At 58.2% G+C, this 26,815-nt stretch overlaps 7 protein-coding genes across 7 annotated transcripts; 2 read left to right on the forward strand and 5 right to left on the reverse strand.

The window, feature by feature from the left end:
- Positions 1-515: 515 nt before the first annotated feature.
- MYCTH_10995 (uncharacterized protein) lies at positions 516-2,122 on the reverse strand (the record flags this gene model as incomplete). The annotated part of the gene is made up of 2 exons (XM_003664180.1): positions 516-1,768; positions 1,858-2,122. Coding segments are annotated over 2 exons (1,518 nt in total), but the record flags the coding sequence as incomplete, so codon positions are not given.
- Positions 2,123-4,402: 2,280 nt separating this feature from the next.
- MYCTH_2306817 (uncharacterized protein) lies at positions 4,403-9,327 on the reverse strand. Its single transcript, XM_003664181.1, has 3 exons — positions 8,983-9,327; positions 5,530-8,850; positions 4,403-5,438 (listed from the first exon to the last, which is right to left on the reverse strand). Exons 1-3 carry the CDS (start codon positions 9,039-9,041, stop codon positions 4,529-4,531), a joined length of 4,290 nt encoding a protein of 1,429 aa, XP_003664229.1. The 5' UTR covers positions 9,042-9,327; the 3' UTR covers positions 4,403-4,528.
- A 4,759-nt stretch (positions 9,328-14,086) lies between these two features.
- On the reverse strand, positions 14,087-17,585 carry MYCTH_2306820 (uncharacterized protein). The gene is made up of 3 exons (XM_003664182.1): positions 16,262-17,585; positions 16,125-16,190; positions 14,087-15,852 (listed from the first exon to the last, which is right to left on the reverse strand). The coding sequence occupies exons 1-3, from the start codon at positions 17,344-17,346 to the stop codon at positions 14,223-14,225; spliced, it is 2,781 nt and encodes a 926-aa protein (XP_003664230.1). The 5' UTR covers positions 17,347-17,585; the 3' UTR covers positions 14,087-14,222.
- A 263-nt stretch (positions 17,586-17,848) lies between these two features.
- MYCTH_2134725 (uncharacterized protein) lies at positions 17,849-20,195 on the reverse strand. The gene is made up of 2 exons (XM_003664183.1): positions 19,011-20,195; positions 17,849-18,922 (listed from the first exon to the last, which is right to left on the reverse strand). The coding sequence occupies exons 1-2, from the start codon at positions 19,841-19,843 to the stop codon at positions 18,400-18,402; spliced, it is 1,356 nt and encodes a 451-aa protein (XP_003664231.1). The 5' UTR covers positions 19,844-20,195; the 3' UTR covers positions 17,849-18,399.
- A 293-nt stretch (positions 20,196-20,488) lies between these two features.
- On the forward strand, positions 20,489-21,609 carry MYCTH_2306824 (uncharacterized protein). Its single transcript, XM_003664184.1, has 2 exons — positions 20,489-20,907; positions 21,004-21,609. Exons 1-2 carry the CDS (start codon positions 20,668-20,670, stop codon positions 21,496-21,498), a joined length of 735 nt encoding a protein of 244 aa, XP_003664232.1. The 5' UTR covers positions 20,489-20,667; the 3' UTR covers positions 21,499-21,609.
- MYCTH_2306825 (uncharacterized protein) lies at positions 21,610-23,305 on the reverse strand. The gene has a single exon (XM_003664185.1). The coding sequence runs from the start codon at positions 23,155-23,157 to the stop codon at positions 21,721-21,723; it is 1,437 nt and encodes a 478-aa protein (XP_003664233.1). The 5' UTR covers positions 23,158-23,305; the 3' UTR covers positions 21,610-21,720.
- Positions 23,306-23,834: 529 nt separating this feature from the next.
- Positions 23,835-26,725, forward strand: MYCTH_2306826 (uncharacterized protein). The gene has a single exon (XM_003664186.1). It carries the CDS (start codon positions 24,743-24,745, stop codon positions 26,657-26,659), a length of 1,917 nt encoding a protein of 638 aa, XP_003664234.1. The 5' UTR covers positions 23,835-24,742; the 3' UTR covers positions 26,660-26,725.
- Positions 26,726-26,815: the final 90 nt, after the last annotated feature.

Here is a 26,815-nt window from a genome sequence, read left to right on the forward strand (position 1 = left end):
TATCATGCAATGCATGTCTCTTGAGGAGGTAAGAGAACAGGAGGGGTGGAAAAAGGAGGAAGGCAGGAAGGAAGAGCAAGGCGTCAATCCAACGACCAACAAACAGTGAGGGAGCAGACAATCGGACTGATATGCCTCCACTAGCGTTGGCGTGTCACGGCTTCTGACTCCGGTGTCTTTGCCGATGTCGTTTCCGCCCCCGCCTCCGTCGTCGTCGTCGTCATCGTCATCGTTGCCGTCGCCGTCGCCGTTGTTGTTGTTGTTGTTGTTGTTGTTGTTGTCGTCGTCGTCGGCGCCGCCGCCTCGGCCGCCGCTACCGTTTCAGCCGCCGCTGCTTCCGCAGCCGCAGCCGCAGCCGCTTCCATCGCCTTCTTCTCCCTCCTTTCTCTCCTCTCCTCCCTCTTCTCTCCCTCCGTCTTTTCCTCCTTTCTCTTCTCTTCCTTACCCGCCGCCTCACTCCCCGCGGTCTCATCTCTGATGCCCCCGTTTTCCTGTTCTGCCGGGGTGGGCGGCCACACCTGCGTAAAAATATGGCGGCTGCTCCAGCCCTCTGCCAGCTTCGTCTCGACCACCTGCCCTTCCGGTATCATCTCGTGCTTCAGCTCCCATCCAGCCCTGCGGCAGAGCTCGGCAACGACGACATCGCAGTCACCGAGGAGATCAATGTCAAAGTTGACATGCGACACGGGCGTGCGGCTAATGTAGATTTGCGGGATATGCGGCGGCAGGAAGGGCACGACCTCGCTGACGGGGGCGACCTTGAGAGAGGTGCCGATGACGATGACCAGGTCGACGAGGTCGCGGTCGTGCTCGGTCAGGCGGCGCGAGAACTCGTCGGGCAGCGGCTCGCCGAAGAAGGTGATGTCGGGCTTCATGACGCCGCACCAGGTCCAATTGGTCGGCGTCGTCATGGAACTGTCGAATTCCGAGTCCGAGTTGCTATCGTAGTCGCCCGGGCGCCGGCGCGGCTTCTTGTCGGTGCCGTCGCGCTGGACCTTGCGCTTGCGGGAGCCCCCGCTGCTGTTGGTGGTGGTGCGGTTGCCCTGGGCGCACTTGCGGCAGCGCGGGATCTCGCCGGCCTTGATCTCGGGGAAGAGGGACTCGCCGGGGACTTTGTGGCCGCACTTGACGCACGAGGCCGTGGCAAAGGAGCCGTGGCACTGGACGAGCTTGTCGGGGCGGATGCCGGCTTTGGCTTCGAGGTTGTCGATGTTTTGGGAGTAGTTGGTCAGGAGCTTGCCTTTTTCCTGGAGAAGCGCGATGAAGGCGTGCGTGGGTGAGAAGCGGTCGTGGCTTGGAAGGATGTCGCGCGCGACCGAGTAGAAGATGGTGGGATCCTGGCGGAAGACGGCGATGTCAAAGACCTCTTGCGGGTCGTTGAGGCCAAGGTGCTCGAGTTTGGAGTAGAGACCAGTGCCCTTGGAGCGGAAGTCGGGAATGCCGAGCGAGGTGGAGATGCCGGCGCCGGTCAGGACGATGATGTTGTTTGAGTTTTTGAGCAGCTCAACCGCGTCGTCAATGGTGTTGTACTTGGGCAGCTTGGCCCGCTTGGACAGCTCTCGGCTGAGAGCGAGGCTCAGTAACGAGTAGTAGGCCTCATCATCGGCGCCCTCGAGAAAGGCGGGCGGGCGGATGCCAAAGGCAGTGAGCAGCTTCTTGGCGGTGATGAGGCCGGACCCGATAGTCCTTTCGCAAAAGATGGCGGGACCAACGGAGCGCAGAAGCTGCCGAAACTTGGTGGCCTCGTCTGGAGTGCAGGCCTCGGGATCTGCGATGCGTGTTAGTGCGATTCCGTGTCTTGTACGTGACTGACACCTAAAGGACAACAAGAGTCCAGTCCTGTGAGTTGAAACTCACCGTCGGTGAAGAAGCGATCCTCGGCCAAGTCTTCCAAGGCATCTTGGAACAGCGACTCGGTTTCCCATGACTCGCTGAGGTCGTTGACGCGCTCCTCGAGCTCATTCAAGCCCGGATTGGAGACGTCGTTTTGCTCGCCATCGACCTCTTCGCTGCCGAGTTCTACAAAGGCCCGTTTCTCATCGTAGTCTACCACGTTCTTCACTCGCGTGCTGGGCTTCCTGGTAGTGGTAGCGCCATTGCCTGAGCTATTATTTTTGCTCGAGGCGCGGCGCGAGGGATCCATTTGTTAAACGGTGTGAATGAAGTAGCGTTGTCGTGCCTTTGTGTCAGGCTGGGCGACCGGCGTTGTGAAAAGGAGAGGCAGACAAAGAAAAGACGAGCGAGGGACCGCTGTGGGCGGGTGAGAGTGTGAGAGAGAGATGAAGAGAAAGAGAGAGGGAGGGAGGGAGAGAGAGAGAGACAACGACGCGCCAATGGGGAAACAAGACGAAGCGCTAAATCAGCGGCCGAGAGTGCGCACGCCTGCTCGGAAATAGATGCAGAGAGTCAAAGTGCAATCCAGTCGCTCTGGGGGGTGAAGAAACTGGTTGTAGTTCAAGAAGAGAAAAGACAAAGAGGAACTGCAGGAATTGGCTGACAGTGGTTCGAGTGGTCAAGTGGCTTGGCAGGTAAAGGTAAGTGGTTGGTGGTTGTGGTGCTGGTGGTGGCAATCTGGAAACAGAAAGTGCAACTCGAAATCGAAAAATGGCCCTGCGTTGAATCAACGGCAGTGCCGGGCTCGACCACTGTACGGATAGTTAATTAGGTGAGGTGTGCGGCTTCTTCAGCGAACAAGGGCGCCCCGGATCCCCAATCCATGCATGCAAAACACGAATCGTCAGCCGACGATAAAAAGCCCAAAGGCGTCTTCGACCGAAAGCGTAGTGTATCTTATCTGATGACATTGACCGAGTGGACACTGTTTATTTTCCCGGTCTTGCCGGCATGTTCTAATAGTGAAGAGCAGTTTAAATTGGGGGATAATTAGTTATCGTACCACGGTTGGAAGGGAAGGAAGAGAGGGCGCATGGGGGCGGCAGAAGGCAGGATCTGGTTCGGGGTCAAGTAGTTTTAGTTTGCATCCCACAGGGAAGTTGAGTTTCAATGTATGTATGTACATATGTATTCCTGCCTGGGCTAGTTTTTGTAACCCATCTAGATAAAGCAGTGATGAATGGATTGGCATCCAAGGTATGGAGTAAAACGCTGAAACACGGCAACCCGAGACATAAAAATCGCGTCACGATTCCAGGTCGGCAGGAGGCCTAACACGCTTCAGCATCTTGGTTATATTCTCGTTAAATTTAATTCAGTAGCACGGCGGTAGATCATCTGGACAGGCAAGGTCGCTTAGATATATACTCGGGCATGATACTACGAGATGATAAGTTGCTACGTTCACTTTGTGCCAAGCGCATAAGCCCATGATGTGCTCGAAGCTCCACAGGGTCGGCAAACCGAGGTATGTATGTACAGACTACAGTACAGTAGAACAAATCGGACAACAGGAGCTTCCGGTATGTATTGGCATACATCAGTAGGTTCCCCCACCCTGTTTTCTTTCTCATCTCAATAACTCCTCTAAGATTCCCGAACTTCTGTCCATTCCCTGACTCATTCCTCGACACTGAGCACTAACTATGGAGTACTTCGTACAGTACATACTCTGCATAAATAATGCCTATCTGCTCCGGAACGCTGCATTCCTGGCCGCGCTAACATCCCTCACCTTGGCCCTCCCTTGACTCCTGCAACCACACAAATGCGCCCACATTGCGACGCGCCGTTGGCGTCCGGTGTTATTCTTAGCAGGGGGGTTGGGCCGATCAAGATGCATACCTATCTATCAGAGCCAGTCTGGAATCAAGCTCCAACGTACGTAGGGATGTACATACAGTACTACAGCATACGTCGGGCGCTGCTGGATCCAAAAAGCATATTCGGGATTCGGGTCCATATCAAGCGATAAAAGTTATAAAACAAGACGATTCCGTCCGCACATCCGTAGAAGCGAATGCAAAAGCCAGACGGCGCTCATTGTTTGGTGACCCGATGTCACCTTCTTATGTGTCTATGTACCGAGGACTTGCAGGTAAAAACGATCGATGAGACTTCATATGCCCGTCTACTTCGCCAGACGCCGCCACACCCCTTCCCGAGACAGAGACAGAAAAGAGAGAAAAGAGAGAAAAGAGAGAAGAGAAAGAAAAGAAGAAAAAAAGAAAAGAAGATGGAAAAGACAGGAAAAGCTCAGCCATCGCTTGGCGATGATGGTATTCCGAGATTGTGAAGCGACCCAAAAAGATGAATGAAAACATGGCAGATACCGCCAACGCCGTGACCTTTTTTTTTTTTTTTTTTTTTTTTTTTTTGCGCATGCTCAAGTGAAACTCGCATATTGTTTTTGTCCGCGCCTTTTGTAACCCCTCTTCCCCCCCAACACCACACACACAAATATGCAGCAGCGATCCGCCTCCTTTGTACAAGTAGTTATACACATGTACAGTGAATTGGCGATCCTCCAGGACCACGGACGCAGCCTGGAGCGGCTACGCGGTGGACCATTACCAATGTGAGAGTCAACGTAAATCGCATGCCGTGGCACGCGGGAACCTGGGCTGTCAAGGGATTACTCCGCCGGCTTAGGCGTCGCAGGCGACCGCGGTTTGGGAACGCTCAGGATAGGAACATGCCCAGACCCGGCCGCGGCAGCGGGCTTCTCAGAGGGTCCCTCGCCAATCTCCTGGGGCTCGTCTGACAGCACCACGTCGCCCAAGACGGACCGGCTCGCCGCCGGTTGCGACTCGTTCGTGGACTCCTGGACTGAGAGCGATGGCCGCGGGAACTGCCCAAAGTCGGGCTCGCCGCGCCGGTCGATGGGTGACCAACCGGCTGCGATACTGCCGGCCACAATGCCCGCCATGACGGTAGGGGCGCCGAGTGCACTGTTGGACCGCGAGCGCATGCTCCTGCTGCGCCGACGCGAGTCCGGAGTCGGGGCGGCCACGGAACTGAAGCTGTCCGCGCGTGTGGGCGTCTGCGGGAGGCGGTGGATAGAGTTGGATCGCGAATGTTCTCGGCTAGGGACCGGGCTTCTCCAGGGCATGAACGTCTCACGGGGGTGCTGCATGGCGAACTTGAGGTTGTTGAGACGGCCGCCCTTGACGCGCTTGAGCCAGGCCAACTCCTCCCTGACCTCGGCGAGGGGCTCGGGATAGGCGCTGAAACGCTCGTCGTCGTCCGACACAGTGACGGGAGGAACCTTGGAATCACCTCGGCGCTTCCAGGATGAGGGTATCAGTTTCTCGATCAGGTCGTCGGGAATGAGGCGGATGATCACTCCGACGGGGATCGAGAGAACACCCAGGACGATGGCAATGCCCCACATGACGGCCGTTTGGTGTTCGATCCGGAATGCAGTGCCGCCGACCATGACAATCAAGACTTGACCGCCGCACATGATGGCACTGATGCCGATGAAGTAAGGGTTCTTGTTCATGCCTTCGAAGATGTTGAATTCATTGTCGAGACGCCGGTTACTTGAGAAGGGGGAGGGAAAAAAAAAGGCAATGTTAGCAAAGCTAGCCAAAAACTTGATTTGGTAGAAAGAACCGATATTGCTCTACTTACTTCCACTGATTGAAGATTTGCATCCAGACGAATGTGTTGAAAACCAAGGTGTGGATTTGGCCCTCGGTCATGTCATCGGGACCAGGGAGGATGCTGACTCCTCCAAAGTAAATCAGGAAGGTGATCAGCAACTGCCACACGGCCTGACCAAGAATCATCTTCCACATGGTGATCGAGATGATAGAGGCTCCTTTGCGTTCGGGCTTGCGATTCAGCACGCTGTCCGAAGGGGGGTCCGTCGCGAGGGCCAGCGCGGCCAGCGTGTCCATGATGAGGTTGACCCAGAGCAGCTGAACGGCCGTCAGGACGGAAACCTGGTCGTCGCTCTGCACGGCCGACACAAAGGTCAGGACCACGGCCGTGACATTGACGGTGAGCTGGAACTGAAGGAAGCGCTTGACTGCGTCGTTGACGGCGCGGCCCCATTTCAGCGCCTTGACAATCGAGTTGAAGTTGTCGTCCATGAGGATGATGGCGGACGCTTCTTTGGCAACCTCGGTTCCGGCGATACCCATGGAGAAGCCGATATCAGCCATCTTCAGGGCGGGCGCATCGTTGGTGCCGTCTCCCGTGACCGCAACCGTCTCGCCCTTGTCCTTCAGGCGCTTGACCAGGATCCGCTTATCCTCAGGGCTGGATCGTGCCAGGACATGAAGCCGGGGGATGATTTCGTCTTGCTGCGCCTTGGACATGTTTCTGAACTCGGGGCCCTCGAGGACGACGCTGTTGGGCTGCAGGATGCCGCAGTCCGCCGCGATGGCCTCGGCGGTCATCCTGTTATCTCCGGTCACCATGCGAACCACGACGCCCGCCTTTTGGCAATCTCTAACGGCCTCGCGGACGCCGGGGCGCAGGGGATCCTTGATGCCGACCATGCCGATGAAGGTCATATTCCGGCAGATATCCTCAAAGACAATCTCGTCTTTCTCGGCGCCGAGACGGCGAGTCTGCCTGGGCGGCCAACGGTCGAAGTCCCGATAGATGATGCCGATGGTCCGGAGCGAATTGCGGGCGTACATCTCGATCAGCTTCTTGATCATCTCGCGGTTGTCCTCGGTGAGGGTCGTCGAGGCCAGGCCGCTAGAAGGGTCACGGAGGATCTGGGCGCACTTCTCCAGCATGATCTCGGAGGCACCCTTGACGTAGAGGCGCGCCTTGCCGTTCTCCAGCTGAACGACCACGCCCATGCACTTGCGTCCGGAATCGAAGGGAATCAGGTGCAGCGTCTTCGCGTTAGCTCTCTCCTCGCTGACAGGGCCCATGGCCAGGTGCTCCCGGGCCAAGATGAGCAGAGCAGTTTCCGTCTTGGAGCCGATGAAGGTCCGCTCCCCATCGGCCTCTCCCTCAAACGCAGTCGAGTTGAGCGCAATGGACTTCAAGACCAGGTCTTTCACCTCGGGGCTCAGCGTGGACACGAGTTCCCGGATCCCGACTTCCTTCTCCGGGGATACCGGCTCGCCGGGGGCTGTCGTGGCGCCAAACCGATGTGTCGTCCCAATCGTGCCGGCGACGACTTGCATCTTGTTCTGCGTAAGCGTGCCCGTCTTGTCGGAGCAGATCGTGGTCGCGTTGCCCATGACCTCGCAGGCCTTGAGGTGTCGGACAAGGTTGTTGTCCTTGAGCATGCGCGTGGTCGCGAAAGCGAGCGCCAGGGTGACAGCAAGGGGAAGTCCTTCGGGAATGGCGACGACCACGATTGTGACCACGACGATGAAAATCTCGATGAATTGCTGGCCCTTCTCGGCGGGCGTCATGGACGCGTACTGCCTAGTAAGCCGGACACAGAAGATGATGAAGAGGACCAGGAAGAGAAGAAGAGCGACGGCACCACCAAGCTTCGCGATGTACTCGGCGATAACGTTGAGCTTGGACTGCAGAGGCGTAACCTCGGGGTCCTCGTTGAGGGACATCATCGTCTTGCCGTAGCTCGAGTGGATGCCGGTAGAGGTGACCATGAATTTGCCAGCGCCCTGCATGACGCGGGAACCGGACTGGATGAAGGGATCCATCCTCTTGAGGTTCTCGTTGTTCTCGATAGCGGCATAGACCTCGTCGGCGGGCCTCTTGCGGATAATGTCCGACTCGCCAGTGGCCTGAGACTCGTCACATTTGACGTCGAAGCCCTCGATAAGAATGCCGTCCACGGGAACCATGTCACCGGGCTCGAGGAGCAAGACATCGCCAGCCAGGATGTCAAAGACGGAGATCTCGACCGTCTTGCCGGACCGGACGGCCTTGACCAGGCGGTCTTGTTTCTTCTTGTTCAGCCTGGCGAACTGACGCTCCTTTTGATAATCATTGAGAGAGCCGACCATGACGACAATGAAGATGGCGACAATGATGGCGAGACCCTCGATCCACTCAACTGCGGGATCATCGGCCTTGTGCTCCTGGCCAAAGGTCTGGTAGAGGCCAATCGCGAGAGAGACAACGGCGGCGATCGACAGCAGGATCAGTACCTTGTCGTTGTACGTAATCCACATGAGCTGAAAAAGGTTTTTGCCTTTCTTGACCGGTAACCTGTTGTCGCGGAAGACGCGCTTCCTCGACGAGAAGGGCTCGTTGGGGTCGGGCTTCCTGTGGTGGTCGGGCGAAGGAGGGGAAACAGCCTCGGTCAGGGCCTTCTCCGGAGGGCGGGAGGTGGCCTCCTCGAAGGAGACGGTGCCGGTAAGGGCGGTCTCGTCGGCGCTCAGGCCCGTGGTCCGGTTGGTCCGCAACCCCGTCTCGATACCCGCAAGGCCGCCGAGCTTATAGAAGGCCGACAGGCTCTTTGGATCAAACATTTTCCCTAGCATTCCCGGGCTGAAGGCGAACGGGTTATCCTCCACCACGAAGTCTGCTTCCTTCCCCTGGTCCGGCTTGAGGGCGTCCTTGTCATTCATGATCTGGTAGTTGTCCGATCGGTCGCCAAACGGGGAGGTACTCTTTTCCCCGGTGGACGAGCCGCCGCCAATGACGGTAACGTCCTGGGAGGAAGCGACGGAGCGCGCATCGTCTGTCGAGTTGAGAGAGTTCTGGCGGGAGCGTTGAGCGTTCGGAACGGCGAGGAAGCCCTGATTTGGGCCGGGCCCACGGAAAGAGAAAGGGCTGAGGACATTGTGCGGGCTGGTAGGCCGGCTGTCTCTGGCATCGGAGGCCTTTGCGGCCTGCACCTCGGGCCGCGTTTGGGACAGGCTGCGCTTGTGGGAGCTCGATGAAGGGTCGGTCGGGCTGCTGTGCGCAGCGGTCGGGGTGGACGCGGCTTGAGTGCCAGCTTCGGCATCCGTCTCGAGGGCCGCCGGACTGGGGCTCACGGCCGTGGTGTCGATGTTAATAGTAGGTCTGCCAGGCATTGTCAGGGGTCGGCTGGCAACAACTCAGGCAGCTCCAGCAGCATTGGAAAAAAAAAAAAAAAAAAAAAAAAAAAAAAAAAAACAAGCGTGCGCTACATGGCGGGATATGGGAAATACATACGCTCTCGTTCGACGAGAGGGAGCCGACTCATCCTTGGTGTCTTGGCCGGAACTTGCCATGGTAGCTGAGAGATGGGCGGGTCGCAGTCGTCAGCGGACGGGCGACTCAGCCCCCTGGGGCGAAATAGAGGGCAGCGGCGCGCTGCTATGGGTGAGTTCGGCGGAGCGGCGAGGGTGGTGAACGTAGACGGCGGCGATGGTATTTGCCGCGTTGGTTTGGGAATTCTCCCGCGTTGTCCAGCCACGGTCAGAAATCACGGGCACATTGGGTTGCCCAATCGCGGAGAGGAGGTGGTCTGCGAGAGTATAGATAGAGCGGAATGTGGATGCCGGTGTGTATGGTCAGTTCAGAAAGCTCGCACAGGCTAACGAGTCCTTCCAACCCAGGCAAGGTATTGAATGAATTCCCAAGAATTGGCAAGCAATTGCGGTGCAGTGCAGCAAAGTGAAGAAGGATGACAAGGGCGGAGAAAGGAGAGCGAAGAAGCCGACGTGATCGTGGGCGACGCAATACCGGGTATTACATGAAGGTAAATAGGAGAAGTCTCCGAATGTTCAAAGGAAGGTGTGTCGGCTGTGCGTGCAGCCAAGAGCGCTAGGATCAGCGGGAATGTTGTCTGGTAGCATCACCATCAACACCTCTGTCCTCTGACGTGCCCAATGCCGGGTTTTCGAAACATGAGTGTATGGGAGTCAAGGCAATGGGAGGTAAAGAGGAGTTTAGGTGCCAGACGGCTGCCCCAAGTTAGGGAGGGCATTGAGCGCGGTCGAGCGAGGCGAGTGGATTCCACATGTTGGCGGCCCTTTCCTGCCAAGAGGGAGGCTGTGCAGTAATCGAAACACATGATGATTGGACGAGGTGGACGCCAAGTTTGCAGTTCGGCCCCGCTTTGACTCTTAAAGTACTTTACACTACGATCGCAGTGTCCACAGTAGGATTACTCAAGTACAGTACGTACCTCCGTGCCAAGTAGTGTGTTCCCAGATACACTACTCCGTACGAGTACGTACCTGACCGAGACCGCTTCGGTGGACCGTAAAAAGAAGTTCACTCTTCCTGTCTCTTCAGTGGCGTACAGAGTACACTAGTGTGTAACAGTAGGTGGCCTTGATAGGGACTATGCACACTGAAAAGGTAAGGGCCAGCCCCAATCGCCTGCCTTTCGTGGCATACCCGGAAAAAGGACGTCGGAATCCAGAAAGAACCAACGCGGTGCCATGTTGCCTTGCCTGAAAGCCTGTCGGAGCACTAACACGCGGTAACGTTAGGTATGTACGGATTACTTCGTACAGATCTAGTGTACGGACGGATTACAGTATTTTTATTTCGTATACATAACGCAAAACATGACGCAAAAGAGCTGCGCCGACTTGGAAAACGTTGAGTGGTGATCGTCGAGGGCAAGGCGGACTTAGCTGCCGCCAATGAATGTAATGTGCCCACCTACGGGTGTTGTGTACTGTGTACTAGTAGTGTATGTACACTACCAAGGCCCCTGTCAGTCCACCTTACTTAATCCTTACTTTAAACCGTACGGATTACGGAATACCACTAACGAATGGACGCTGCGCCGCTTGCCTGCAGCGGCGGCGACAGAGATCTTTTTTTTTTTTTTTTTTTTTTGAGATATCGGCAGAGTCCTCGGACATACTCCGTATAAGCGCGGAAACCCGTACCGCTTACTTGTGTGTACACCGCACACACACGGTCCACACAGGTACACAAAGGTACACACAAAGCACAAACGCGAGTACCTTACTCGTCGTGTACCGTATTCGGTCATTTTGGGCACGAGTTCGAGCTCCCGTCGCGTCGGTCACCATCATCAGCAGCCCTTGTACTCCGTAGCACTGCACTAGTACACAGTAGGCATCTGATAACACTTGCTGATCAGACTTTCGCATTGAGATTAAACTAGTGGGTCCCTACGCCAACTAACCCCATTGAGCAACGCGGTCGAACAACCAAGAAAAGGGGGAACGCGGTGGGTTTCGGCAGATTGGACTGATTGGCATTTGCAAAATGTGGCGCTTCCCCAGCTTGGCACTGCCGAAAGCCAGGATTCGCTCCTCTCTCGCGCTAAGAACGCACCTTGCCATCTTGCGCATTATCAAAACCGAACCCATCATGTCCCATCAAACATCCAAGGTACGCCACGAGTCGCCGAATTACCATGTAATAGACAGGACACATACATCTACACTATAGCATGATCAGTCGCCACAACAGCACGAAACCTAGCTCATCGGGGCTTTCGTCCTAACGCAAGGTGTGGAGGCGCTCATTTCATACACTATCTCTGACCCCGCCAATCCGGGGGCAAGAAGAGACGGTCAACAAGGGGCTGCTCGGTCCACAGCAGCACGGATCCTCCCGGCAGTCAGATCCAGAGCAGATCTCGAGTTCCGCAACAAGGAAAGTCTCACCAGCAAGTCCGAGAATGGCAGTGCTCGTTGTATAATTCACACCTCCCCTTGGGTTTCAACACGCCCGCGCAATGGGGATAACGTTAATTGATCAGAGACGCCTGGCTACTTACTATTACTACCTTGGAATGTATGGATGTGTGTGTATGTCTGTATGTATGTATGCATGTATGTACACTACATACACACAGACGCTGTGATTGGGGCGCAGCATCCTCAAACCCCTCGTCTGGTTTTGCCGCCGACGGTCTCGACCTGAGAGAGAGAGAGGAGTGGCGATCTTGATGCAAGCATCTGCCGCTCCTGCGTCCTTCTGCGTCGGCTCGCCTTGCCGTTCCGGAGCCGTCCCGGATAGTGGGAAGACGCCTCATCGTTCCAGTCCGATCCGCACCACGGGACTTCTTGTGCCAATGGACCGAGTGCACTGCGTTCGAGTCATGTGTGTTTCACGAAACGCCCCCGCGTTACCTCAAGCGGTCTATCCTCTCTTGCCGATTGGTTACGGGTCAACCTTCTGGAAGCAGCACGACACAAGCAAGGTGGCAGAGGAGGAACAAAACAGCTACTATAACACGTTATTATGGACTGCAGTACCTACATACAAGATGGGACGAACTCTGTCGATTCGGCCAGCAAACCATCCACGTCTACCTACCAGCCTACCTATGCACCAGGAGGAGCGCCCTGATACGCGTACATAGTGAGGATTCGCGACTAAGCCTAAGCAAGCAGGCAAGCAAACGGGAGCGAGGCCTCTCAGCCACCTCCAAATGACGTCGATCCTGTCATACATAACCAACACACGGCCCGGGCATTTAACCAAGTGGTACGGAGGCAACTTGCTTGCTCAACAAATGCTCCGTATCACCGCTGTTAAGAAGACACCGGCTCAAGGTTATCCCAGCGTCCCTGTGGCTGAGCCCGAGATGAAATGTCTCAGTTCCCCAAACAAAACGGGGACGGCTCGTTAGCTAGTAGTGCGTTTGCTTTGCGCATGACAGTCCAGAACAACAAGGCATTTTTCTGCTGCTGGGCAACATGCGCTTTCCATTGCTACACAGCATGCACGGGATATTCTACCATCCGGACGCAGAATGTATGTACTGTACAGTATCGCCCACCCTCCCAGTGCTCATCGCGGGCTGAGCCTCGTCTTTTGCATCCTCGTCTTCCGGGCGATCAAGATCGCTCGGCTAAATCTCATGGTATATGTACAATACTGTACGTCTGTTCAAATGACGGCCCTCAAGTTATTCGGGCAGCAGTTCCCTCCTGCGGCATGAAGTCCGGAGTCCTGAAGAACGCATTCTTTTCATCTTCTGGCACAAGAGACTAGTACATACACGGCTCGTACTGCAGACTCAATGCCACACCCACGAAGGGAGAGCACAAGTCACAAACTACAACAATGGACGACCAGCCCAGGCCCAGGTCGGCTGCTGGCGAGTATGTAATCCGTATGTACCCCAGCCCTCGGAGATGCTCATACATGCAGACTACAATCATACTGTGTAGTTGTTTATTGCCAAGAGACAATGTCTCATTCCCTCCATTCCGGGAAAGCACTAAACGACAACAGCGTTCAACAACATGACGACAACCCCGCTCTCATTACGAGTGAGGGAAGGGAGAGGGGGGGAAAAGCGCTCACCAGGCCGTTCTCGTCTGTTGGGCCCGCTGGTAGCTTGTGTATGGATCACAACATGAGCCAACACCGTCTCCCCGCCCGGAGTGAGGCAGTGCAAAGGGACGGAATGTTGTGCGGAGCCCGGGCAAGGACTCTTTCCGATAGTCACCGTGTCTTGGCGCCACTCAAATCCGGCCAAATCTTGCTGTGCCGGACAGACGGTGGACCGAATAGAGTACTAGTAACCGCTTGGTAATGTGCTGGCGTGAGGATGGGGTGTGGTTTGAATCATATCTCCCGTACTGTCGGTGGGCAGTCTTCTTTTTGTGTTTTTATTTCTCTTTTGTTGTTTTTTTCTTCTTTTCTGGGGTCTGGAAATGACGCCGAGGGACTGGGCGTTCTGGGCATTTTGCCCTTGCATTTTGCCCTCGTGAGACTCGACCAAGAAAGACTAAGACCGGCGGCGGCCGGTAGACAAAGTCGGGAGAGGTGACTGCCAGGGAAGTAATACTGCAGCCGTATCTGGTAATGTAGCTGAATCTTGGACGACGAAAGACTGGTTATGGTTAGCGAAAAGGGAACTGAATAACGAAACGGTGATGTGATGCATTGGTGTGAGTCTGCAACGAGCCCGAGCCCAAACTCTCTTGCCGTGTGTTGTTTAAACACGTGCGCGAGAGACAGCAAACCCCTGAGGTCAACCAGTTCACAATACGGATGTGCTTGGATAGTTACTCCCCGACACTAGAATCCTTTCGGCTGGCGAACCGGAGCTAGTGTAGTTATCGCAACGTCACCGCAGCGTGAAGACCACGTCGCTCCCCTCGGCCTCCGTGTGAGAGGCACATTCCTCTCCCCATCCGAAGGGACCCAGCGTTTGCTTGATCCGGCAACCCAACTCTGTCTAAGCCCCATTGCCACGACTGCCTTCCTGCAGCGTCGATCCAACCACACCGCTCAGTGCGTAATCCGGGAGATATGTATGCAAATACGTAATGTATGTATGAACATGCATACCTACAAATTACGTACTTGGTCTCCCCCCCTCTTACCCTGCCCACTTAGGCAGGAACACACACACACACAGAGAGGGAGAGAGAGAGGGAGGGAGAGAGAAAAACCCACATTGTATCCATGTACTTACACGCCCTATTCCGTAGCGTAATTACTCCGTAGTGGAGCTAATATCACCTCTTTCCTAGATCCACCTCCCTAACCAGCACCATCCCATCATCATCATCACCGCCATCGTACGTAGCAGCAGCAGCAGCAGTAGCGGGGGGGTTCACCACAAACGGCACCACCGCGCTCCTGACCACCCCCTTCCAGAAGCCGGCGACGACCCCGGCCAGGTCGGGGCCGGTCTGGCGAAAGTCCGGGAACGCGTTGACCTCGAGCAGCCAGGGGCGGCCCTGGGCGTCGGGGAGGAAGTCGAGCCCGTAGACCTCGAAGGCGTGCGGTGCCGGCTGGAAGTGGACGGGCATGGCGCGCGCCGCCGCCTCGAACAGGTCGCCCGTGACGGCGCAGATCTGCGCCACGATGGACGCCGACCGGTCCGGGTCCAGGGGCAGCGTGCCGAAGCGGAGGACCAGGTCTGCTGCTGCTGCTGCTGCTGACGCCGATGGTGTGCTGCCATCTTTGTGGTTTCCGGGAGCAATAGTGGTGTTGTTATTGTTGTTGTTGTTGGTGGCGGCGCTGGTTTGCAGGCAGGTGTTTGTGAGGTGGGCGTCGAGATCCGGCCCGTTTGGATCCGGGCCGGACGACCCGGGGGCTCGGTAGGGCTTGGCGGCGAACAGGGCCAGCATGTCGCGGTAGACGTAGACGCGCATGCTGCCGACGCAGAGCACGTAGACGCGGATGTGGAACTTGCGGTTGCCGAGCTCCGGCAGCAGGAGCGGGGGGTGGATGTAGGGCTGCGCGACAAAGTGGCGGAGGTGCGAGGTCATGATGTGGTCTCTGTCGTCCTCGTCCTCGTCGTCGCTGCTCTCGGGCTCCCACTCGTCAAAAATCCCCTGCAGCTGCTCCATCGTGCTGAACAGCCGGATGCCCTGGCCGCGGTCGCTCATGCTGGGCTTGAGGATCCACCACTCGATGCGATCGTCCTTCTGTTCCCCTGTCTCGGCAGTGGTAGTATTGGTAATAGTAGTGGCAGTACCAGCGGTAGCTGCTGCTGCGGTCGGTACGGTGCTGTCATCCCCGCGCTCCGCCACGCTCTCGGCGACGTCATCTCCACCGCTGCCCGCGCATCCGAGCGCTGCAGCGTTCCGTTCCAAGCTCTCGCGGAGGTCAAACGCCTCCACCAGGGCGTCGTCCAAGAACTCGGCATAGTCCACCTCGAAGGCCTCGCTGCGCTTGACGTGCGTCTTGAGCACCGAGTCCGGGTGCTTCGCCACCCAATTGTCCACGGTTGCCGAGAGGAAGTGCTTCCGGATGAGCGCCTTGCGGATCATGTAGCTGTTGACGAGGCATGTGTCCGGGTGGGTCGAGGCGTAGTCGAAGTCGATGCTCTCGTAAGGCATGATCTGGAGCACCTTGGCGTCGCGGGTCGGGATCAGGTCGCCGAGCCTAATCTCCGGAGCCGACTTGGACCACGACGATGGCGGCCTGACGAGGGTGTAACTCTCGGGCGGCAGGAGAGACTTGACGGCCGACAGGATCAGGGGCTGGACATATTCATCGTCATAGTCGATCAGGGCGTAGACCCGAGGCTGGGTGGCTGCTTGCGTCCTGACCGGAAGGTGGTCCTGAGCTGGATGAGCCGAGGTGGCTTCCTCTAGCTTTGGCACGACTCCGAAAGTCGAGCGCCTGGAAACTCCCCTGGGGAAAGAGACGAGATGGTAAGAAGATGGTTCCTCCTGGCTGCGACAGTTACGCGCAGCAAGGAAGGCTGACAGAGCGGACGGAGGGCCAAGCCAACGCAGGAAGAGTTTCTTTCGTCTATTCAGAGATCGTCTGCTCTATCCTCTCTCTACCTTGGTGAACCCGCAACGTATTCACGGCTGCATTACTCCGTCCGTCCCGCACCAAGAGATCCTTGGAATTCAACCAAGGGAAGGGGGGAGGGGGGAAAACATTCATCGATTACTTACAACTGCAGTTCCTTGCCATGCAATTCCGTGGCAGCCTGGAAGAAGTTGGCCTTGAGGGGCGTAACACTGAACTAACGGTCAGCCTTCGTAAGTTCGTCTCGGAAAATAGAGAGAGAGGTATCACTGCACGCACTCACCTCGTATGCCCCTCTTTGACCGCCCACCCATCGTTCCCCGGCGGCGCCTCGTCCACGCTCTTGTACACGTCGGCGAACCGCGGCGACCACTTGAAGTGCTTGTGGGTATGGCAGGCGGCCCTGCAGCCGCCGCCGCCGCCGCCGCCACCGGCACCGCCGGGGCCGTCCAGGTTGTCCTCCTCGACCTGGCCCTCGTCCTCCCGGATCCGCTCCTCGTCCTCGTCCTCCCCGTCGACGCTCCCGTCCACCTCGGTGAAGCAGCTCCCCGAGCCCCAGTAGTTCTGCAGCATGGGCGTGAACAGCACCTTGCCCTCCTCGAGCCCCTCGAGCAGGGGCACGTTGACGCTGTAGAGGTCGACGCTGCCGTCGTCGGGCCAGTCGCGGACCAGGGCCTCGATGACGCGGACGCTCTGGCGGCTCGCCTTCTCGATGATGGACGTGTCGTGGTTGCGCGTGAAGAAGGCATAGCTCAGGGCGACGGCGCGGTGGCGGCACACGGCGGCCTCGAGGGCGCCGCCCAGGGTGCCGCTGCTGAGGGCGAAGACGGCCGTCGTGTTGCGCCCGTAGTTGGGCCCGCTGACCACCAGGTCGACCGGCCCCCGGTCGCGGAAGAAGTGGTACAGGCCGATCTGGACGCACGAGGCCGGGGTGCCATCCACGAGGATCCATTCTTCGGTCCCGGGCCGAGTGCTGGGGCGGGCGTGCGTTGTGCCATGGCGGGGCGGCTGTTGTAGTTTCCCCTGCTGTCCTTGTTTTTGTTCTGGGGTGTTGTTGGTGTTGTTGGTGTTGTTGGTGTTGTTGTTGGTGGTGGTAGTGGTGGTGGTGGTGATGGTTGCGGACTCGCCCTCCTCGTCGTCCTCATGCATCAAGCCGGCAGCTGGCGCCGAGGGAGGCGGCGGGCGGTAGTAGAGCGGCTTGACGGTCTGGCCGATGATGTGCGCCTTGCCGATCCAGGAGCGTTGCGTGTGCGGCAGGCAGACCGACACGGTGTGGCCATGGGCCTGAAGCTCCCGGACGAGTGAGTGGACATATGGAGACGAATGGGGCGACGGCGGCCCGTCGTCATTGACCACGAGGATGTGCATTTTTTCCCTTCTTTCTTTTCTTCCTTTTTTCTCTTTTCTCTTTTGTTCCTTTTCTGACCCTCAACGAGATGCTTCCCTATCTTATGTTCCAGGTCCAGGCTTGAAAGAAAGATCCGGAGATAGGAATGGAAATGAAATAACCAAGAAAGAAGCACCCTGTAGGCGAGTTGGGCAGCAGCAAGAAAAGAGGGGGAGGGGATACGAAACGAGCTAAGGCACGATTCGAGTAAGGATGAAAAGCGGTTTGGGTCAGAACGCGTGCAGGAGCATAACACAAGTTGCCCCTCTATTGACGTTTGGGTTTTCCCATGTGGGAGGTGGGGTCCCTACACTAGCCCACCTGCCTTACCTACTCGTACCTGAGTCTGGCCCGAACAAAGCGGGGACTTTGACTGGAGACGATCGCGAAGGCGTCAAGCAAAGGAAACACTTGACAAAGGAAACAGAAAATGCGTGGGCAAGATCGGAGACTTGTCACATTCAAGAGGAGAGAGGGAGAGAGAGAGAGAGAGATAGAGATAAACCCTATCATGACCTCACTGTTTCTGTATTAGGTTTTTGATGCCCCACACAGCTTGCGTATAAGCTGCGGCACCGCGAGATGGCTAAATACTGTTTATGTTTATCGATGACGATCTGATCGCTCTAACCCTTCCCGTACCTACCTACCATACCCATTCTCCCAAACTCTGAACAGACAAAGTCGTGATCTACCCCAGTCGTCGTTGAACACAAGATCCCCCTTTCCTTGTCCAAGCTCGCCCTTCCTTGGGGCTGCTGATACTAGCCCTGAAAAATGGCCGCGGAGAGTGATAACCGAGAGAGTAGAAGAAAGAAAAACAGAACAAGAAAAAGAAGGTTCCTAGATGAGCAGCAGCCGTGATCCCCTTTACCCAGCGACAAACCCGTTCACCGCAGGATTTCAATGTCAACCCAACAACTGTGCCGAAGATATCAAGACTGATCCCGTGAAAGTCAAGGCGGGCCACGCCTTATTCCATGATGCAATTGGCCAAGTACAAATACACATCCAAACGCACGCGCATAAGCAGCTCAGGCCCTGGTACGCTTGGGTGCGGTCGTGGAGAGGTCGTCACCTGAGCGCTTATGGCCGGTAGTCTGGGAGCCGCCCTTCACCCGGCGCCAGCTATCGAAGGGGCTGCGCTTAGCAGGCGGCTTCGGCGGCTTGGGCGTCAGCTCGGCGGCCTTCTTAGTCCCAGACCGCGTGGTGCGCGCCGTTGTCGGGGGTGACGCGGGCGCGTATCGAGGCGCCGCAGGGGTGGCGGGCGCCTCATCGATCATGTCTCCCGGAGTCTCCGGCTTGTCCGCCTCGAGGCCGGCCAACACGTGCTCCTCGATATCGGTGGCTGCCTCCTCGTCCTCGTTGGCTACCTTGGCCGGCTCGTCCGACTTGTCCGTGGGGAACAGCAGACGGGGCTTGATCGAAGACCGGGTAAAGTGCCGCTTGGTGGGGGATTCCACGGCGCTCTCCAGGCCACCGTCGCCCTCGTCCAGGCCCTCGCGGGTGCTGCGCTCGTCCATGTCGGTGAACTTGCGGAATTGCTTCTTGCCACGGCTATACAAACATGTCAGTACCAAGGAAGGTAAGGAAACTGCAGGGGGAGAAGAGGGGGCGGGGGGGCGGGGGGAATAGAATCACGTACAAGACAATCAGCATGCCGTCTTCGCGGCGGACGGCCTCGTCAATCGATACCTTGCCCTCCCCAGGGATGGTCACGGTGTTCCGCTTGCTTCGGCGCCTCGGCGGTTCGGGAGGCGCAGGGGGTTTCTGTGGGCTGACGTAGAACGGGTTGTCGGCGCTGTCGTCGACCTCGGGAATGCGCTCGTGGGAATCGGTGAAGATCTCGAAAGAGGTCTCGGCGAGTTCGCCGCTGTAGAAGCTGTCGGGGTTGTTGTGTGTTTCCGTGCGCGCCTTCCTCGGGCTCGCCATGATGTCCTCTTCGTCGGTGTGGAAGAGGTTGCGCGCGACCGACTTGACTTTGGCCTTGACCTTGTCGTTAGGCGGTTTCTGAGGCGTTTTGGCGGGCGTTATGAGCATTCCAGCACCGGCCGTGGCGCCCCTGCGAGCGGAAAGCGACTCTGACTTGGGCGCAGGCGACAATCCTAGCGCGACCGCCGCGTGCGCGGTTCCCTCGGCGGTGAGAGTGCCCGACGCCCTGCGGGACGGGTCGATGGGAGGCATGCGCTTCTTCTGCGGCGACAGAGCAGGTGTCGCCATGTTGGGAATGAATGGTTTTTTTGTCGACTTGGGCGAAGCCAGTGAGCTTTCGTTGTTTTGACGCGAGGAACAGAGTCGCGAAGGCGGGGGGGATGGCGTTCTGTTTGCGGCCCGCTGCGCAATGCGCTTCGATTTGCGGGGAGAGTAAGGCTCATAAGAATCAGAGAAGCCGTGTTGGGGCGCTGGTGGTGTTCGGATTCTCGAGGTCGGCCCCGGCGAAGGGGTCGATGGAACTAGCGGTTCCATGGTGTCCGCCATTTCTAGCGGCAGCCCAGCTAGGGGATGATGCTTCTTTCACCCGAATGGCAATGCCACAATAAAGCGCGTCAAAGGAGGAAACTTGAGGAGCGACCCAAAAAAATCTTTGTAGAGAGTTTGCAGAGTGCGAGGTAAGTTGTTGCGTGCTTGGGAGAGCCGGATGGGATCAGGCGTCACCTGATTTCTGCGGAGCGGTGACTCTGGGGGCAACAAAACAACAAATCGCGCACCAGCCAATTCACAATAACAAGGCACCTAGGGCAACAATAAGATATGCTGGGGACCCTGGTGGCGGTGGTGGAAATGGAAGCGATTTGTTTAATTCGAGAATGTAAAGTGTGGAAAAGGGTATGCGTGCGTGGTTGGATTCGCAACGGGAATGTGGAGGAGAAATGGAGGCGAGGAAGGGGCTGGGAACTCTCTGCCGATGCTTTCAAGGGAGCGACCAACCTCCTATTGGACTCCAGCCCCCTGGCCCGTCGTTTAAATGGGCTCGACGCCAAAACGCGAAACCACCACCACCCCACAATTCGCACAATTCGCGAGACGCGTCGCTAGCCTGCAGACCCCTGTCAGTAACCCCTCCCCCTCCAATCCGGATCCAACAGCGCATCTGCTGCACGATGCAAAAGTCAACAAAGCAACGTCATCTCGACACTGCATCGTCCAACGGAGCCCTGGTGCCAGAGGGCCCCCGGTTTATGCACAACGTGGCAACCGAGTTACCCAGTGTACTCTCGTACATACGGATTAATCCGTACACTTTTTTTTTGGGAGTGAAAGCAACTGAAACATTTTGACATCCGGGAACTCCACAGCCCGTCATGGCCGACAAGCTCGACAAGCTCGACAGCTCCGACCATGAGGAGGAAGAAGACCTTTTCGCATCGCCGCCCAACCGGGAGCGGGGTCGATCAAAGGCGACTGCCAACCAGAGCGCGGTGTTTGATACCGACGAATCCCGCGAGGCGGCTCTGCGCAAGGAGTTGGAAGGGGTCAGGAAGATCAACGAGGTGATCGAGGGCGTCATTGGCACTCTCGAGAGGGCCAGGGGGAACATGAACGTATGTCGAGGCTTGGGGTCTTCCCCCATCCCTACGATCCGTGGGACGCGCGTTGCATTCTGAATTAGCTATGGCTGACCGGTCACGGATTTGCAGACCGTTTCTAAGACGGTAGACAATGCCTCGACGTTGCTGAACACCTGGACACGGATCCTCTCTCAGACCGAACACAACCAGCGGCTGATCCTCAACCCGGAGTGGAAGGGCGCAACTCATGACATCACCGAGATGGAGAACGAGGCACAGAGGAAGCAGCAGGAGGCGGAGAGGCGGGCGGCCGAAGCCGAGCAGCGGCGCGAGGAAGCACGGAGGAGGGCCGAAGAGGAGGAGAGGCGGAGGGCAGCGGGTACGGCGACGTCGTCGACTACTTGGGGAGTCGGCCGCGGCGTCACGAGGGGGAGGGTCAGGGGGCTGACGCGCGGGGTGACGAGAGGCGGCACCACCACCTCGTCCTCCTCGTCGTCGTCGCTGCCCACGGCTTACGGCGCAGACACCACGTCGAGCAGCATCGCAAGCTCGAGGACCACGTCGGGAATGGCGAGGGGAGGGTTCGGCTACACGAGGGGAGTGCGGTCAAGGGGAGTGAGATGAGCACGCCTGCCGTCGCTCTGGGGCTGAAATGATGTCTTTTTATGGACCCCATGCCTTTAAGTGGCGTGACAAAGTCGGTCCGGTCCGGTCCGGTCCTGAACGCCTGTCCCATACCATCCACCCAGAACGGGGGCCATTACAGATAGATGCTTTTGCGGCCCGAATGTGACCGCCCGCCAACAACAACAACAACAACAACAAAAGATACCCAAGGAAAAGAAATCACGTCTTTTTCTTGAAGAAGTCGCTCATCTTCTTCATGCCGGACGTGTCGACCTTCATCAGGTTCCTGACGCCCCGGCTCATGTTTGCCTTCCTTGCCTTCTCCTCGGCCTCCTGCTTCCTCCTCTTCTCGGCGCGCGCGTCTTGCTCCTCGTCGGTTGCCCTCTTGCGGGAGAAGTCGGCCGACCTCGCGGCGGCCGCCTCCTGGCGCAGCTTAGCGAGCCGCTCGAGGTAGTCATCCAGGGGTCTGAAGTCGACCAGCTCCGTGAACTTGGAGAGGCTCTCGTTGAGCATTGCCGCGATGGCCGGCGAGACGTATCTTGAGCATATGAAGCTGAACGCCACCCTCAACCGCTGCAGCCGCACGACCTCGTCGGACGCGCCCGTGGCGCTCGTCGCTACTCCGTCCCCTTCGTCCGAATCCGCGGCGACCGACGTGGCCGCCGTGCTTGTCGTTGTCTTTGTCGACTCCTCGGACCCGGAGCTCGCAGCCGTCTCGGCAGACGACGCAGATGAGACGCTGCTCTCTTGCGACTCGCCCTCCGACGACGACGACGCCGGCGTCGCAGTCCCGCTCCCACTCCCGCTCTCGCTCCCGCTCCCGGTGCCCCTGGCAATCCTGACACCCAAGACGGGCGGCTCGAGCTCGCGCCTGACGAAGCGCTCCTCCATGCTCGCCGGCAGCTTGCTGGCCTCCTCGCCGACGATCCGCTTCGCCTTGGCCAGCAGCTCCCGGGCCAGCTTGGCCTCGCTCACCCGGTACATGGTCTCGTCGCCGGCGGGGACGGCGTCACACACGGCCGCCAGCCGCGCCTCCACCCGCCGCCGGGTCGCCGGGCAGGAGGCGAGCAGGTCGGCCAGATGCCCGGACGGGTCCGCGGTGGCGTCGAGGTGGTCGTCGAGGGAGAGGAACAACCGCTTTTTCTGTTGTCGTTGCTGGGATTGTTCTTCTTGTTCATTTTGTCCTTGTCGTTCTTGGTCGCGGCCTGTCGTGGTGGTGGTGGTGGTGGTGATGGTTGGTGCGCCGCAGAGGGCCGGGAGGAGGAGGAAGAGCGGGTCGTAGGGGGTCGCGAGGTGGAGGGCGGGGGACTGGATGGTTTGCGTGCATAGGCTCGCGGCTTTGCCCGAGGCTACGGTGCTGCGGTCGGGCTGGACGAGCCAGCTTCGTGGGGAGGATTGGGACGGCGAGACGGTGGTGAACTCGAAGAAGCCTGCTTCCGGGCACACGAGGAAACGCGCCGGTCTGCCGTAGCGCGGGTGTTGGAGGGTGACGATGCGCGCCGCGGGAGAGGCATTTTTGGGAAGAACGAAGAGCTTTGGCGGGTTTTCGGACTCGGCTGGGAGGTCGTAGATGGAGGACCAGGGCTCGGTAGTGGTGGTGGTGCTGTCTTTTGACGACGCGGTTGTTGCGCCGCCCTTGGCGCGTGTTCTCGCCATTACTTTTGGAATGTTATGTATGGAACGGTGATGTGTTGATTGTACCTCGTCAGTGCTTTGATAAATTTATCGGGTTGTGGTTTCTATTGGCATCAATGGCAACAGAAACATATGAATTCATCTGTACTCCGTACGGTTGCTTTTTCTTTGGTTGTTGTTGCAGTGCAGGATTCCAGGCACCAAAACCTCCCCGTAATTCGTACTGTGTAACTAATTGCGACGCGACTCGACGCGTGGTTTGGCGCGTTCTGTTGCGCGGCAGATCCTCCCGCACATCCCGCACCCGCACGCACACTTGCCCTCCAAGCGCGTTTGCCTCAACGCCACATGATTCCCTCCCGCATGGCCTTATCGAGAAAGTAAAGGCTTATCGATCGCGATCTGCACGTCCGTCGACGACAGCGACTGTCCCGGCATCTGTTTGAAATTCCTTTTCATTAGTTTTCCATTTTTTTGTTCGAATTCGTCGAGGCACCACGTCCTTACCACATGCGCCCTGCAGCCGCCCGATCATGGTTCTCTTGTCGCGCATCAATTGGCTGGAATAACGGGGCCCCGATACGAAGTACTCGGTCCTCTGCGCCTCTGTGTCTCTGCCGTTTCACCTGACGCCGGGTAAACAAGCGGCGACTCTGCCGTCCAACTTCGCGATCCCTTTTTGTCTTTCGGCATTCCCACCGACCTTTAAAAACCCTGCACACGATCTCGACTCCGAGGCGACTGCGGGGCATTAATTACTCTTTCCATAGGCCGAGAAATTGCCATGGCTGCCCAGTGGCCCCCTCGGTCACCACACGAGGTCCTCCTCAGCACGCCGAGCGGGCGCGAGAAGCTACGGAGAATGGCGGACCGCACATCACCTTCGCCGTCGCCGTCACGACTAAGAACAACACGGTCGACCTCTGTCCTCGCTTCCAGGGCAGGGAAGCAAGACAGCGAGGATGTCGACATGTTCGACGGAGGGGATCCAGACGGAGAAGAAGAAGAAGAGGAGGAGGAGGATGAGGAGACCTTGAAACTCAAACTCCAGGCAATCCAGGCCCGATTGAGACTCAAGAAACTTCGGGCCGCCAAGGCGCAAAAGAAGGCGGCGGCAGCGCTAGGCCCAGGGTCAGGACCAGGACCAGAACCAGAGCGAGAGCAACGAGCAATAGACGGCGCGGGAATGAGGGAGGTCCCTTTACAATCAAAGCTCGCGGCGGTGCGAGACAGACTGGACAAGCAGGCGTCTCGAGACACCGTGCAGATACCCGCCTCGCCGGTCAAGAAATCTCAGACTACCTCAGATTTACAGACCTCGCCGCAAAGGGTGCTTCTTGGGATTGACAAGGGACTAAGGGGTGCCGACGTGTCCCTCAAGAGGGCCCCGAGTCAGAAGGCAGGAGCCGACTCCCAATCGAGCCAGCAAGGGGGCTATCTGCGGCGCGCAAAATCGTCCTTGGACGGGCAGCAACAGGAAGCAGCCCGGCCGCTGAGTTTCAACGAGCGGCTCGCGGCTGCAAGATCTGAGGAGATTGCTCGACAAGAAAGGCGGCAAAGAGCAGAGAAAGCACGGAGTACCGCCTTCAGCGTCGGGAAGCAAGAGATGGAAGAGTACAAGGCCAAGGCGCTTGACCTCCCCGACATCCCTTCGAAGCCGCAGGAGTTTTCGAGAGAGGAGATTCTCTCAGCAGCAATGGGGCGACCATCTGGAGGCCGACTCCAGCGCAGCAATACTGTTCCCAGCATGCGGCAAGGCGCCGCCTCGACTTTCCCGTCGACAACAACTACCACAGCGAACGTTGACTTGGAGGGAGGGGCTTTCGAGCCGTATTCGGGCTTGCACCTGTCGAAGCGCATATTGCCACACAACGTTCTGGCCCGCGCCGTTTCGGGGAAGAAGTCATACCTCCTCAAAGACTTGCTCCGCCAAGTTAAGGCGCCCGGCTGGTCGCTGCCAGACGACGAAACAGACATTGTCGTTTTCGCCATCATCGCTAGCAAATCCGATCCGCGGAGCCATCGCGCCGGGCCCGAGAGCGATGGTAAACCACGGCAGGACCGCGGCAAGTACATGGTACTCACGCTTGTCGACCTGACATACGAGGTCGACCTCTTCCTCTTCAACTCGGGCTTCGACCGGTTCTGGAAGCTGACCCCGGGCACTGTCGTGGCCATCCTGAACCCGGGGATCATGCCGCCACCACCAGGGCGCGAAGCGACCAACCGGTTCGGGCTCGTCATCAACTCGGACGAGGACACGATCCTCGAGATCGGCAACGCGCGCGACATCGGCTATTGCAAGAGCATAAAGAAGGACGGCTCTTGCTGCAAGGCCTGGGTCAACGCGCGCCGCACCGAGTACTGCGAGTTCCACACCAACGAGGCAGTCCGCAAAGCTCGCAGCTCCCGTATCGAGCTGAGCACGACCGCCGGCTTCGGCGGTGACGGCCCGCGCGGGCGGTCCAACTCGCGGCAAATATTCGCCCGGTCCGAGGAAGAGCGGCAGCGCGGCTACTACGACCGCGCAACACAAAGCCAGTACTTCGTTAGCACTGCCCACCGCTCCACCGACCCGGACGACGAGCGAATTACCGGCATCGCCGATCGGAAAGAGCGTGAGGAGAACCTCAAGCGCCGCCTCGCCCAGAGGGAAAAAGAGCGCGACATCGCCCGCCGCCTGAGCGAGATGGGGGCCGGCGCCGGCAAGGAGTACATGTCGCGCGCAGCATCCCGCCGCACCGCCACTACCACTACTACTTCCGGTGCGGGCCTCGGATCCAGCTTCTCCTCCGCCACATCCTCCTTCTCCTCCACCTTCCCAACGTCATCGGCTACCACCTCGGCCACCTCCATTGGCGCCTCGACAAACTCCTTTCAACACCCAGACAAACAGCAGCAGCAGCAGCAGCAGCAGCAACAAAAAGAGCAGGAACGCCCAAGGTGGGACGCCCGCGCCCTGGGGCTCGTCGGTCGCCGCAGCGCAGACCAGCCCAAGATCGACCTCGGCCCAGCGCCCACTGCCACCACGACGACGACGGCGCCCACCAAGCGCAAGCGGCCCGAATCGTCCAGCTCGTCCACCGTCAGCGGGGCCACGCAGAGGGGTGGCGGTTCTCAGGAGGCCGGCAGCAACAACAATACCAGGGCCCCTCTGGGCTGGGGCCCGGGCCTCAGGGAGAAGCTGAGCAGGATGCGGGAGGGGGAGAGGCTGGACGGGCGGAAGCCGGGCGCGACGGCGACGGCGACGGAGACGGACCGCCCGGCTCCTACCATCTCAGCCGCAGCCGCAGCCGCCGCCGCAGCCGCCGCCGTTCTCGGAACGGGGGGCGGGAGTGCGGTGGCGGCGAGGAGGGGGGACAAGTCGCCCGTCAGGAAGAAGACGCGCTTCGTCACGGACAAGGGGATCCGCGAGGCCGGGAGAGACAGCCTCGGGGAGCCTCTCTCGGCGGCCGTCAAAGCCAGACGGCAGGTGCTCCTGGATGACGACGACGACGACGACGATCTGATCATCGTCAAATGAGCTGGTTATCAGTGCTTCTTCCCTTTGGGCGGGCTGGGGGATGAGGAGAAAAAAGGAGAGAAGAAAAAAAAGGCAAATACAGGCGGGTTGGGTGGGAAAGGGGAAGGGTGTCACTTTTTGTCTGGTCTTGATTCATAGAACGGGTTGGCCGGGAGG

Source organism: Thermothelomyces thermophilus, chromosome 4, assembly GCF_000226095.1.
Source record: "Thermothelomyces thermophilus ATCC 42464 chromosome 4, complete sequence".
Taxonomy (NCBI): Eukaryota; Fungi; Ascomycota; class Sordariomycetes; order Sordariales; family Chaetomiaceae; genus Thermothelomyces; species Thermothelomyces thermophilus.

Bases quoted from the DNA above. Each gene is read 5' to 3' on its own strand.
- MYCTH_2306817 (XM_003664181.1), bottom strand. From the start codon at position 9,041: ATGGCAAGTTCCGGCCAAGACACCAAGGATGAGTCGGCTCCCTCTCGT. The intron at 8,851-8,982 runs GTATGTATTTCC...AATGCCTGGCAG, and splicing joins CCCTCTCGTCGAACGAGAGC to ACCTACTATTAACATCGACA. The intron at 5,439-5,529 runs GTAAGTAGAGCA...CCCCTTCTCAAG, and splicing joins CAAATCTTCAATCAGTGGAA to TAACCGGCGTCTCGACAATG.
- MYCTH_2306820 (XM_003664182.1), bottom strand. From the start codon at position 17,346: ATGCACATCCTCGTGGTCAATGACGACGGGCCGCCGTCGCCCCATTCG. The intron at 16,191-16,261 runs GTGAGTGCGTGC...CCGTTAGTTCAG, and splicing joins GTCAAAGAGGGGCATACGAG to TGTTACGCCCCTCAAGGCCA. The intron at 15,853-16,124 runs GTAAGTAATCGA...CTCTTTCCCCAG, and splicing joins CATGGCAAGGAACTGCAGTT to GGGAGTTTCCAGGCGCTCGA.
- MYCTH_2134725 (XM_003664183.1), bottom strand. From the start codon at position 19,843: ATGGCGGACACCATGGAACCGCTAGTTCCATCGACCCCTTCGCCGGGG. The intron at 18,923-19,010 runs GTACGTGATTCT...ATGTTTGTATAG, and splicing joins GACGGCATGCTGATTGTCTT to CCGTGGCAAGAAGCAATTCC.
- MYCTH_2306824 (XM_003664184.1), top strand. From the start codon at position 20,668: ATGGCCGACAAGCTCGACAAGCTCGACAGCTCCGACCATGAGGAGGAA. The intron at 20,908-21,003 runs GTATGTCGAGGC...ACGGATTTGCAG, and splicing joins GGGCCAGGGGGAACATGAAC to ACCGTTTCTAAGACGGTAGA.
- MYCTH_2306825 (XM_003664185.1), bottom strand. From the start codon at position 23,157: ATGGCGAGAACACGCGCCAAGGGCGGCGCAACAACCGCGTCGTCAAAA.
- MYCTH_2306826 (XM_003664186.1), top strand. From the start codon at position 24,743: ATGGAAGAGTACAAGGCCAAGGCGCTTGACCTCCCCGACATCCCTTCG.